Here is an 11,787-nt window from a genome sequence, read left to right on the forward strand (position 1 = left end):
CATGCTTGTTTACACAATAAGTATCACAAGACAGAACAATAAATATCTTCTCTGTGCCAAAGTTCAGCAATTTCCAGTTGACAAAACAAAACACATCTGGAGCTTCACTGAACGTCCGATAGAGGTCAAGGTCATCAAATTCAGGCTGACCTCATTCATCATCGAGATCAACTACACTGTAGTTACTTCGAACTGACCAATATGACGAAATCAACATCTCGGTAACATGATTTATTAATACAACGCTAGTGACCAATAGCAACATATATTTAATGGTCAAGAATTTGGTATATTTTTGTATAAGACAATCAATGGTCAAGGTGGACAAAGGAAGATTTGACCAATATAACAAACAAACAAAAAATCGCGGGTCCAGACCGATTCTATCGGAACTGATCTTGAAAACAGCAAAAACAACAAAATCCAAAGTGATGCATCGATGACTTCACTGCCTCAACTTCTAATCCATCGTCGGCATTCTTCTCTACACGCCGAACCTGTAATAAATAACAATAAACAGGCTTACTGCATCATCATCATCATCATCATCGTCATCATCATCATCATCACCATAATCATCATCATCATCATCATCATCATCATCATCATCACCATCATCATCGTCGTCGTCGTCGCCATCGTCGTCGTCATCATCATCATCACCATCATCATCATCATCACAATCATCATCATCACAATCATCATCATCATCATCATCATCACTTATACATACCTAGCGAGGGAGAGGGAACCAGATGTTGATTTGCCGCTGGATACACAGTGGGAATAGAGCCATGTGTTTCTCCTCAAATGGATTGCAGAATTTTCTTTTCCAGTAAAGGCCATCCTGGGGCAGTTCTTTTGTCAACTGTACGGACAACTCGAGGCCATAGCTAAACAACAACATGACCTTTGACCGCTCAGAGAGGTTGGCCTTGTTCCTCTTACGGGATCTGGAGGGCATCCATAATAATCTTCGTTTCGCCTGACAGGGAACCGTCCCACAGTGGCGACATTTGGAAGGACCTGTGAAAGCAGATAATGTCAAACTATACATTTGGAATACAAGGGTTCCGCCCCAACATACCTTTTCTTTTGAATCGAATATACAAACCATTATAAGGGACAGCGTATTTTAAAATATTACTTACGAGCTCTCCATTCTCGTAAACTGGAAATCATGGCTGTCCATCTCTCTCTGGCACTGTTTCTGATCGACGGCGCATGACCGAGCAGTAAGGTTATAAGGACGCACAGGAGGTTACAGAATACCTCGTTCCCGATTCGCTAAAAATGAATTGAAATATAATTGTTTTATTCAAACCACACAGATTCTTTAAAATGGAAAAACAAGCAGATTTAACACACATGTCTTAAATAAAGAAACAATTGATGGAAAGTACATTCACACGGACGCGAAACTGAGGAAATGACATACATATTGACCTTCTTAAGGTATATCATTCTTAAAGTGTGGAAGGGTCAGTTTCATCGATATTTCTTAACTTACGGTTTCTTAACATACACTTTTCTCTGGGAAAACATTACAGAATTAATGGAAGGTTTATTAAACCAAGATTTTCACTTGAATTATATAATTTAATACGATTTAATACGATAAATAATGGACGCAGGCTGTAAGCCTCTATGTCCATATCAATTGATATTACAATGTTTACAATGTGATATATATACATGTGGTGTGCAATGAGTTAATTTGTCCTTTTTCATATATATACACAAGTTATTTGTTGGTATTATCCCAGTGATTGTCCAGTGCAATTTCAAACTGTTTAACCTCCTCGGCATCTATAACATGTTGTGGCAAATTGTTCCAAACATCTACTACCCTGAAGCTGAAAAAGTTTTTTCTTATGTCTAGGTTACATCGTTTTTTGAATATTTTGTGCGAGTGTCCCCTTGTCCTGCTGGTGGTGTCCATTTGGAACATATTTGTTGTGACTCGCTCGTTAATGTTTTCCTATGGGAAGTGTTGTGTTAAGGTTTTTTTTCTTAATGTCAGAAACGTTGATTGAATCTGGGTCGGCAAATAATATTTATAGACGGTATAAATTGAACAATACTTACCCGCAACAGATCGGCTCGCGCTGGGCAAATTCTCTCAACTTCTCTTGCGGAAAAATAATAAAACATTCTCCGGATATATCCTGGTTCCGGCTCCACACTACACAAAATGTAAAGTTGATATTAAATATCGACAAATTTAAGAAGAGAATATTAATTAATTTAGAAACGTAATTTAAGTTAATTTGAGTATATGTGATGTGCATCTACATACAGTCGACCGTATTTGATAAGAAAAAATTCCAAACTTACCACGTAAGGTCTCGGTAAGCAGCAGGACCTTGGTGCATGGCGCTCAGTATTACCACAAATATCAAGAATAACTTGATATCCATAGTGGTAATCTGAGATTTAGTATAAAATGTAAGTTTTAGGGGAGAGACCCATCATCTCCGCCTTGACCGATTGCTAAACAGCTTAGCAACAAGAATTTGACGTCACAGACGGGTTTATACAAGGTATCGTGACGTCATGTCATTGTCTTCGTTGTATGTATAAGCAACCCATCGGAAGCAAGTCACTTTGACAACTGTACGACCAAACACGTGATTTTAATATTTCAATGTAAAATGTGAATTTGCTTTATTTTTATTTTACTTAATTAGTTTTCTGTTGAATTCAATTTACTGTTTGACTTTAAATATATTTATTGTCCATAACTTTCCTCTCGGTAAAACAACGACAGGAAATTCAAATCTATATCTTCGGATCACCAACACATAGTGTATATGATACATTGTGCTAATAAATAGATATATAACATAGAAACACAAATGACGAAGGAAGACAACTTTTTGACTCGTGCCCTGGCCGGGCCTCGAACTCACGATCTACGGCACCCAATCGCCTAGCCAAAAATACCCGCAGCCTATACCGCTGCGCCACATCGGCGTTCTTCAAAAAGAACGTTTCCATGGCGCAGTGATGGTCTGCCCGATACCCTGACATGATCATTGTGGAAGTCGTCTATTAGATGATATGAAGGATTTGACACAAGTTATGACAACTTATGCAGCCATCTCCTATCAACAAAATTTATTCTTAACAAGACAATTAACTTCACTTTATTTTCAAGGAAATACGGTATTCCATTTTAATTTTCTTAATCAGAAATACACGTTTATTTCAGTTTATTTTAAGTTAAACCTTCATAATCTTAAGATGAAATAAAAAAGAAATGCTTTAAAATCTCCACCATGGATTATTATACATGTACGAAGATCCATATAGACTGAGGTATGAATATCTTCCTTGCACTTTGTACTTTGAACGATGTTAAACTCTGAGATAGAAAGTTCTATAAACCTCTTCCTATGAAGAAAGCACAGTGTCATAATATTTTACCAACAGTTTCCTCATATAAATGACAATGGCCTACTTTCAATGTCGCAAAGGTCAAACATGTTAAGTCATGTGAGCTTTACAGGCCTTCTAGACCTCTTGTTGTGTGAAGTCTATGAGTACATGGGTTCTGTTTTCTATACCCTTATAGAGTGGATCCCTTGACCCCTAACTCAGCTTGAGGTGATACTGGAACCACTCGTCACATCTCGGCCGATTCCGTACCTACATCAGAAAAGGGTACGGAATCGGCCGAAGTCAGCCGATTGATATTGGAACCTGCCTTCGTTTACTGTCGGTACTTTCCGTAAAAAAATGACAGGGATGAGACCAGACGTTCCAAATGGAAAGCGTTTTATCCTCAGTTTCTTCAACAATACTAATCAAAACTTGCACGAACTTTCAATTACAAGTGTATTTGACAACAGAACCACTGAACATAACAACGAGCTCCCAGCACACATTGGTATCTTCACATATGGAAATCAAGTATTCATTTTTCTCGTTATTAAAAAAAATGTTACCGCCGATTTTGTTTATGATATGTTCTTTTGATTTATTTATCTATCTTTTTGTTTGTAATTTTTTATTTCTTATTTATTTTTTATTTTTTAAATTTTGTTTCATCTTGTTATGTATTTTTTTTTACTTAATGTGGTACTCGATATGATGTTTCAAGTCATGTTTAGCTTAATAAACTGGGTAAATGACAGAAGGGGTCTCTCGAATTGTAGACCCATTTATACTAATACCGACTAATCGAGACCAGTTGGTGGTTCTGGTAATTCGAGAAGCTATATAATCTGAGAGTGGTTGATATAGGGCTTAATCGTTCGTGTCATAGTATGATACAGCAGTATACTATATGATACCGGATCGCCTGACAGAGATAGAAATCTGACACAGTCATACACGGTGATATAATAGTACCGGTACAGGAAATTATAGAAAATTGGACATCCTTGTACAACGAGATATTAAGAAAAAAAATTGATTAGGTAAAATTATATGCATTTTCTGTTATCTTTTATCACAGGGGCATGACATAAATTTCAAGCAAACAGTCCGTATTTGTATGTATTATGTATATTTTTGCATATATACACGCATTAAACGCGTGCAAAGTCCCTGTGTCTAGATCTGATATTAAGAGCAAAACAATATCGAAATGTTGACATACATATATATGATTGAACTTACTTATATACATGTATTAATGTCAAGATTAAATGTGATATACGTCCAAGTCCACTTTGTGACGTAACTATGTATCAAATTTGGTTAAGATTTACTTTTACTTTTTATGAAACGCCAATCATCAAAGTGAGGTGTTGTATATGTAAAGAAAGCTATTTTTAGAAAAAAAAATATTTTACAAGACCAAATATTCTTACTTTTTCCCTACTAAAAATCTTACTTAATCTGTACACGTTTATATAAAAGCTTTGATGAAAACAGTAATGGTTTGTCCTCCTGATTGATAAACTGTATATTTGTTTAATGTTGTTTAAATGTTGTTATTGTTGTTGTTGTTTATGTTGCTGTTGATGATGACGATGATGATGAGTTTTTTCTGAACATCATATCTTTGTTAAGAGAATTGAATAAATAAAGTTGAAAGTTGGCAGTTGTTACTGTAATCAAAGAAAGAAATCCAGCCGCCAGACTCCAGTCTCACTTCAATTGCTGCCGATAAGTTTATTGTTCAGCTTCAGTGGAGTAAGGTATTGTATTCACAATAAAAACTACAAAATTCAATACCCGGTCAAACCTCGGACTTAATGCGATATGCTAGAAAGATAATACAGTAGTAGATTAAATCTTGAAGCTGTGCTGGTCCGTGGACAGTGCAACATTTTATTTTTTTTTGGGGGGGGGGGGGGGGGGGGGGATTTACACTTTCTATCGATCATAAGTACTTTATGCAGAGACCTATATACTATATAGGTCTCTGCTTTATGTTATGATATTTGAACAATTCGAGAAGAAATTAGATCTGCATATCTCCCGGAGAGCCGTAAGGGGTAACTTATGAGCTGATCGGGTACTTTTTGGAGGGTCCTTTACTATGTACACCTAAAACTAACTATTAAAGAGCACGTATCGTTTTACCTATTAAACAGCGTACACTTGATGTAAACCAATATTGATTTAAACAGAAGGTATTCGTGTATTGTGTCATAGAAACTTGATAGTATATTTGATGAGAGTAATTTAGATAGACAAATTGATATTGTAAGATATACCATGTAAATGTTTGATGACATTTCAAAAAATTTGGTCACGTGACCGTGTCACTGTTTGGCACGACAGCAAACATGGGGTGAATACAATCAGAGACCTATATACTAGTATATAGGTCTCTGATACAATCAGGCAGTTCCTTTATAATGAGGAAACGAACGTTTACACAAGATAAGCATTTTATCAATTGTTCCTTTGTTGTCCCTATTATCTTTCATTTATAATTGTCAAATTACCGTATATCGATTTCACTGTCGTATTTATGTTGACCTTGTGTAAATATAGATTATTCTGATAAATTCAAATAAGTCTCTGCTATTGTAGTAGTATGACATGCCTATTCAGCAATCGGAAAACCACTCGGGACTTTCCGTCATATCTTCGGAAAATATCTCGGAGGCCTTTCCGTCGCCATATCTCCGAAGATATGACGGAAAGGTCCGAGTGGTTTTCCTATTTGCCTATTCTCGTTTAAATTGGCGCCGACAATACACGTAGGAGGGGAGGTAACTGGCATAGAGGAGCTGTATTGGCTCTCTAGGCTAATTTCAGTTATAATATTGAACACACGTTCAAACGTTCCGGCGATGGGTAAGGTCGGGTCGCTTGTAAAGTCTTGCATGCCGTATTAGAAAATGTACCAAACCGCAAATACAGTTTTACGCCCCATCATAAAATTAGGTGTTACATTAATCAATAGAAACGTATAATACTATAGGAACCACAGGGGCTTGATACGTTCCATTGACCCACTGGGATAGAAAAATGAAAACCTAAGGTCCGACCCCCTAGATCACTAATTATTATTCAATCTAATTAAAATTAGACTTGTAATTTACCATTCCTCTAAGATACGTAGAGGAGCGGAAATTACATATAATTAGATTGACTTCTTATTGAAAAAAAAAGTGATCTTTGGTTCAGACCCTAGATAAAATTATTCATTAAGGGTTAAAGGAACATGCCAAGTCGTCAATAATGCGCTCCCGTGTATGGTTTATCGAGGTAGTCACCAACTACTACAAGGAGACCCCGCCTCAACATGAACCTGGGAGTTCAAGGGGCGGTGAACATAGCAAAGAAAACAAAAAATAAATACAAGCTGAAAATGTCACGATCTGCTTTTTTACGGAAAGTACCGACAGTAACCGAAGACAGGTTCCAGTATCACCCGAGCCGGCCACTTTGGCACCACTTCGAGCCGAGTTAGAGTTCAAGGGTGCATTCTCTACAGGGTATAGGAAACAGGATTGCCTACACATGAATACAACGACAATGTCATGACGTCATGATGTATCATCCCGTTTGTGACGTCATATTCCTGTTGCTTAGATGCTAAGCAATCAGCCAAGGCGGAGATGATGGGTCTCTCCCCTAATACTTACATTTTATACTAAATCTCGGATTACCACGATGGATATCAAGTTATTCTTGATATTTGTGGTAATACTGAGCGCCATGCACCAAGGTCCTGCTGCTTATCGGGACCTTACGTGGTAAGTTTGGAACTCTTTCTTATTAAATTTACAGTCGACTGCAAATGCACATCGCGTATACTCAAATTAACTTAAAATTACGTTTCTAAATCAATTAATGTTGTCTTCTTAAATTTAAAGATATTTAATATCAACTTTACATTTTGTGTAGTGTGGAGCCGGAACCAGGATATGTCCAGAGGATGTTTTATTATTTTTCCGCAAGAGAAGTTGAGAGAATTTGCCCAGCGCGAGCCGATCTGCTACGTGTAAGTATTGTTTAATTGATACCCAACATAGATATTATTTGCCGACTTAGGTTCAATAAACATTCCTTGAATTAATGAACAGTTTTGCGTATATAACGCAATATTTTTTTTTTTACGGATTACAGTTGGCACCAATGGACTTCCGTACCATAACAGTTCCCATGGGAAATCATTATATAATTTAAGGGAAAATTTTGTTTAAGAAACCTTCCTTTAATTCTGTAATGCTTTCCTATCGAAAATTTTAAGTTAAGAAACCGAAAGTGAAGGAATATGGATGATCCTGTCCAAGCCACATTTTAACAATGATATACCTTAAAAAAGCTCTATGTATTTCATTTTCTCTGTTTCGCGTCCGTGTGAATGTATTTCCATCAATTGTTTCTTTCTTTTAAGATATTTGTGTAAAACCTGCTTGATTTCCAATCGAACATTTTGAAGAATCTGTGTTGTTTGAATAAAACAATCATATTTCAATTCATTTTTAGCGAATCGGGAGCGAGGTATTCTGTAACCTCCTGTGCGTCCTTATAACCTTACTCCTGGGTTATGCGCCGTCGATCAGAAACAGTGCCAGAGAGAGATGGACAGCCATGATTTCTAGTTTACGAGAATGGAGATCTCGTGAGTAATATTAATCACATATTAAAATACGCTATCTCTTATAATGGTTTGCAATCGTATTACATTTGCTAGTGTTATTTCATATGGGGCCGCGGTGGCCGAGTAATTAATACTTACTTCGAGGCCTTTATACCAGCGAATTACCAGCGAAGGTGTCTTGACACTTTATCATTAGCCCTCCACCTCTGGTTCGTGGGCTCGAAACCCACGCGGGGCAGTTGCCTGGTACTGACCGTAGGCCAGTGCTTTCCTCCACCTCCAAAACCTGGCACGTCCTTAAATGACCCTGGCTGTTAAAAGGACGTATAACAAAATAAACCAAAAAAGAGTTATTGCAATTAATAAGAAAAGGTGTGTTCGGGCGGAACCCTTGTATTCCAAACATTTCTATGCCTGTGCAGGTCCTTCCAGATGTCGCCACTGTGGGACGGTCCCCTGTCAGGCAAAAAGAAGATTACTATGGATGCCGTCTAAATCCCGTAAGAGGAACAAGGCCAACCTCTCTGAGAGGTCAAAGGCCATGTTGTTGTTTAGCTATGGCCTCGAGTTGTCCGTACAGTTGACAAAAGAACTGCCCCAGGATGGCCTTTACTGGAAAAGAAAATTCTGCAATCCATTTGAGGAGAAAGACATGGCTCTATTCCCACTGTGTATCCAGCGGCAAATCAACGTCTGGGTCCCTCTCCCTCGCTAGGTATGTATAGATGATGATGATGATGATGATGATGATGATGATGATGATGATGGAGGATAGATGATGACGACGACGACGACGACGACGACGACGATGACGATGACGATGATGACGATGACGATGATGACGATGACGATGATGACGATGACGACGACGATGATGATGATGATGATGCAGTAAGCCTGTTTATTGTTATTTATTACAGGTTCGGCGTGTAGAGAAGAATGCCGACGATGGATAAGAAGTTGTGGCAGTGACGTCATCGATACATCATTTTGGATATTGTTGTTTTTGTTGTTTTCAAGATCAGTTCCGATAGAACCGGTCTTGACCCGCGATTTTTTCTTGTTTGTTATATTGGTCAAATCTTCCTTTGTCCACCTTGACCATTGATGGTCTTATACAAAAATATACCAAATTCTTTGCTATTAAATATATTTTGTTATTGGTCACTGAAGTTGTATAAATAAATCATGTTACATGGATGTTGATTACGTCATATTAATCAGTTCGAAGTAACTACAGTGTAATTAATCTTGATGATGAATGAGTTTTTTTCGAATATGATGACCTTGACCTTATTCGACGTTCAGCTCCAGGCGTATTTTGTTTTGTCAATTGGAAATTGCTGAACTTTGGCACAGCGCAGATATGTGTTGTTCCGCCTTGTGATACTTCATATGTAAACAAGCATGCTGGGTATTGCTAAAGCAATACATGTCCCTTCCAGCCCCACTAAAAATAGTAACCGTGACCTTGACCTTTACCCAAAAATCCTAAAACTCGAACTTGATATGAAGCTACTCATACTAAAGTTACGTACCAACTTTCACCAACATACCTTGAAGCATGGCTGAGAGAAGTGCAGAAAACTGAGTAGACGGATTGACAGACGGCCGGACGGACGGACGGACGCGTACGGCCAAGGTCGACTAGTGGGGTGCACGGCAAAAGCCGATCAGAATTTCAAAATCTGTTTTTTTGTTGTTTTTTTTTCGTTCATTCCGTCGCTAAAAAAGCACATGTGCAGTGAGATTTAATGTTGATTTCCGGGTAAAAAAACCCCTTTAAAATTCGTCTCCTATAGGCGACGAAGATATTTTGACACAATGAATCGGCGAATGCACCCCACAAGGATGTTGAGTGAGAACCGACTGACGGGGAGAAAACCTGTAGTCCCCCGGTTTCACCGGTAGGGGGCCAATAACGTAATGCTGAGGCGCTAGTCGTTAAAATATAACACATTCGTTATAAAATCTAATTCAAAACTCAGAAGTAGTAATTAGCACCATTGTGATTTCAAGTTTAATTTGATGGCTAAACAAGAACAAAATAGATATATAATGAGATAAAGTATATACCAAATACTAAATCAAACTGGATGCAGGCCTGTCTTCCTCGATTCTAATAACTGTTTAATGAATAAACATGTCTAGCTGAAGTGTGGTCCAATTTGATACAAAATTAAAGAGGAATTTTGTTTTTAAATCATCAATTGGTAAATGTTTACTAAAATGTGTGTATCACTGGATATGAAAATTCACACGGTGAGTTAAGTACTCCATTATATTCCCCATTATTAGGCGACCTGGTCCGAAGGGCTTATGTAATATCTAGGCTTTGGTTTGTTTGTTTGTTTTTCGTCCTATTAACAGCCAGGGTCATTTAAGGACGTGCCAGGTTTTGGTTTTGGAGGTGGAGGTGGAGGTGGAGGAAAGCCGGAGTACCCGGAGAAAAACCACCGGCCTACGGTCAGTACCTGGCACCTGGCCCACATAGGTTTCGAACTCGCAACCCAGAGGTGGAGGGCTTGTGATAAAGTGTCGGGACACCTTAACCACTCGGCTACCGGCCCCTGATATATAGGCGTCCGTTCGTCAACTTATGACTTCTTCATAACTTGGCCAAATTTGGTAAGAAGCATCCTTATTGGGTATATGGACTCTAAATTGTACAAATGGTGGGTCAAGTTGGCTACGTTGATATAAACGACTTCTTCTCTGAAACCGAGCAATGGATATCACTTATATGTATTTGCCTGGTAGCATTAATATGGGATGGGGATCCAAAACTGTACAAACGGTTGGACTGACCCCCACCCCCGCTTCCGATTAAATCAATTTTATTACCTTAACTGAGAAAGTGGTTGTTATATAAATTAAATAGAAGTTTTTGTCATATTTGTTAAAATATCCATGTGAGCGATACAGGCCCTCTTGGCACCTTTTTTGTAATTTTGGAGTCTGGTTATTACAAAAAAAAAAAACACGCAAAAAAACCACACAATTTGGGGGTGCGCAATTATTCTATCTGCTGGAGAAAACCAGAGTATCCCGAGAAACCCATGTCATCGTGAAAAAAATGGTTTCAATCTGTATGAATCCGCGTGGCGAATTCTTACATAAGTTTGCAAATATTTTTTTTTCGTTCCTTCCTATGAAACTAAAAAAAAAACCAATGACGTCAATGCTTATTATTAATTTCTGAAAGTTTATTTCAAGTTTAATACACGTTTTACGTACACTTTTACTTATTTAAAAGGGGATTATTTTGAAGAAATAAATGCAACGTCAATGTTGTGAAGTCACGTTTTTCGCGCCATTTACTTTTTTTTTTCTCTCATAGAAGTATAAAAAGGAAAAAAAACTCAATCTTAAAGCTGCATTCTGCATACAAACAGTGGAAAAAATCATACAATTATGAACGTAGTAAAACCGCATTTCACGCGTTAAATATGAAAAAAAAGATTTACGCGTTATATTTCAACTCGTTAAAATGAATATTAAACGCGTTCAATGTCTTAACTTAAAATGCTAACGCATCTCGTTTTGACTTTGCCTTTCATAGTCTTTCTACATCTTATATCAAACTCGGTGAAAATGATATCATGGGCCGCTATAAATGGCAATATTCATTATTGTTAAACTAAATTGAGTAGAATTCCATCAAGGCATAAATATTTTATTTTTAGGTCTATTAAAATCGGTGGGCTTGTTGAATCGAATGCACCGGTCCTGTCACAATCTAGCTCGATCAAACGTTTGATCACGTCGAA

At 37.6% G+C, this 11,787-nt stretch overlaps 2 protein-coding genes across 2 annotated transcripts; one reads left to right on the plus strand and one right to left on the minus strand.

The window, feature by feature from the left end:
- Window positions 1-222: 222 nt before the first annotated feature.
- LOC117326958 lies at window positions 223-2,553 on the minus strand. Its single transcript, XM_033883760.1, has 5 exons — window positions 2,338-2,553; window positions 2,089-2,185; window positions 1,152-1,287; window positions 734-1,026; window positions 223-497 (listed from the first exon to the last, which is right to left on the minus strand). Exons 1-4 carry the CDS (start codon window positions 2,418-2,420, stop codon window positions 734-736), a joined length of 609 nt encoding a protein of 202 aa, XP_033739651.1. The 5' UTR covers window positions 2,421-2,553; the 3' UTR covers window positions 223-497.
- A 4,468-nt stretch (window positions 2,554-7,021) lies between these two features.
- On the plus strand, window positions 7,022-8,973 carry LOC117326725. The gene is made up of 5 exons (XM_033883447.1): window positions 7,022-7,166; window positions 7,318-7,414; window positions 7,903-8,038; window positions 8,440-8,708; window positions 8,938-8,973. The coding sequence occupies exons 1-5, from the start codon at window positions 7,084-7,086 to the stop codon at window positions 8,971-8,973; spliced, it is 621 nt and encodes a 206-aa protein (XP_033739338.1). The 5' UTR covers window positions 7,022-7,083.
- The last annotated feature ends 2,814 nt before the right edge of the window (window positions 8,974-11,787 follow it).

This window comes from Pecten maximus, chromosome 5 (genome assembly GCF_902652985.1).
Source record: "Pecten maximus chromosome 5, xPecMax1.1, whole genome shotgun sequence".
Taxonomy (NCBI): Eukaryota; Metazoa; Mollusca; class Bivalvia; order Pectinida; family Pectinidae; genus Pecten; species Pecten maximus.

Excerpts from the sequence above, each read along its gene's own strand:
- LOC117326958 (XM_033883760.1), bottom strand. The coding sequence starts at position 2,420 with ATGGATATCAAGTTATTCTTGATATTTGTGGTAATACTGAGCGCCATG. Across the intron at positions 2,186-2,337 it reads GCTTACCGAGACCTTACGTG|TGTGGAGCCGGAACCAGGAT; the intron begins GTAAGTTTGGAA and ends CATTTTGTGTAG. Across the intron at positions 1,288-2,088 it reads CGCGAGCCGATCTGTTGCGG|CGAATCGGGAACGAGGTATT; the intron begins GTAAGTATTGTT and ends ATTCATTTTTAG.
- LOC117326725 (XM_033883447.1), top strand. The coding sequence starts at position 7,084 with ATGGATATCAAGTTATTCTTGATATTTGTGGTAATACTGAGCGCCATG. Across the intron at positions 7,415-7,902 it reads CGCGAGCCGATCTGCTACGT|CGAATCGGGAGCGAGGTATT; the intron begins GTAAGTATTGTT and ends ATTCATTTTTAG. Across the intron at positions 8,709-8,937 it reads GTATCCAGCGGCAAATCAAC|GTTCGGCGTGTAGAGAAGAA; the intron begins GTCTGGGTCCCT and ends TATTTATTACAG.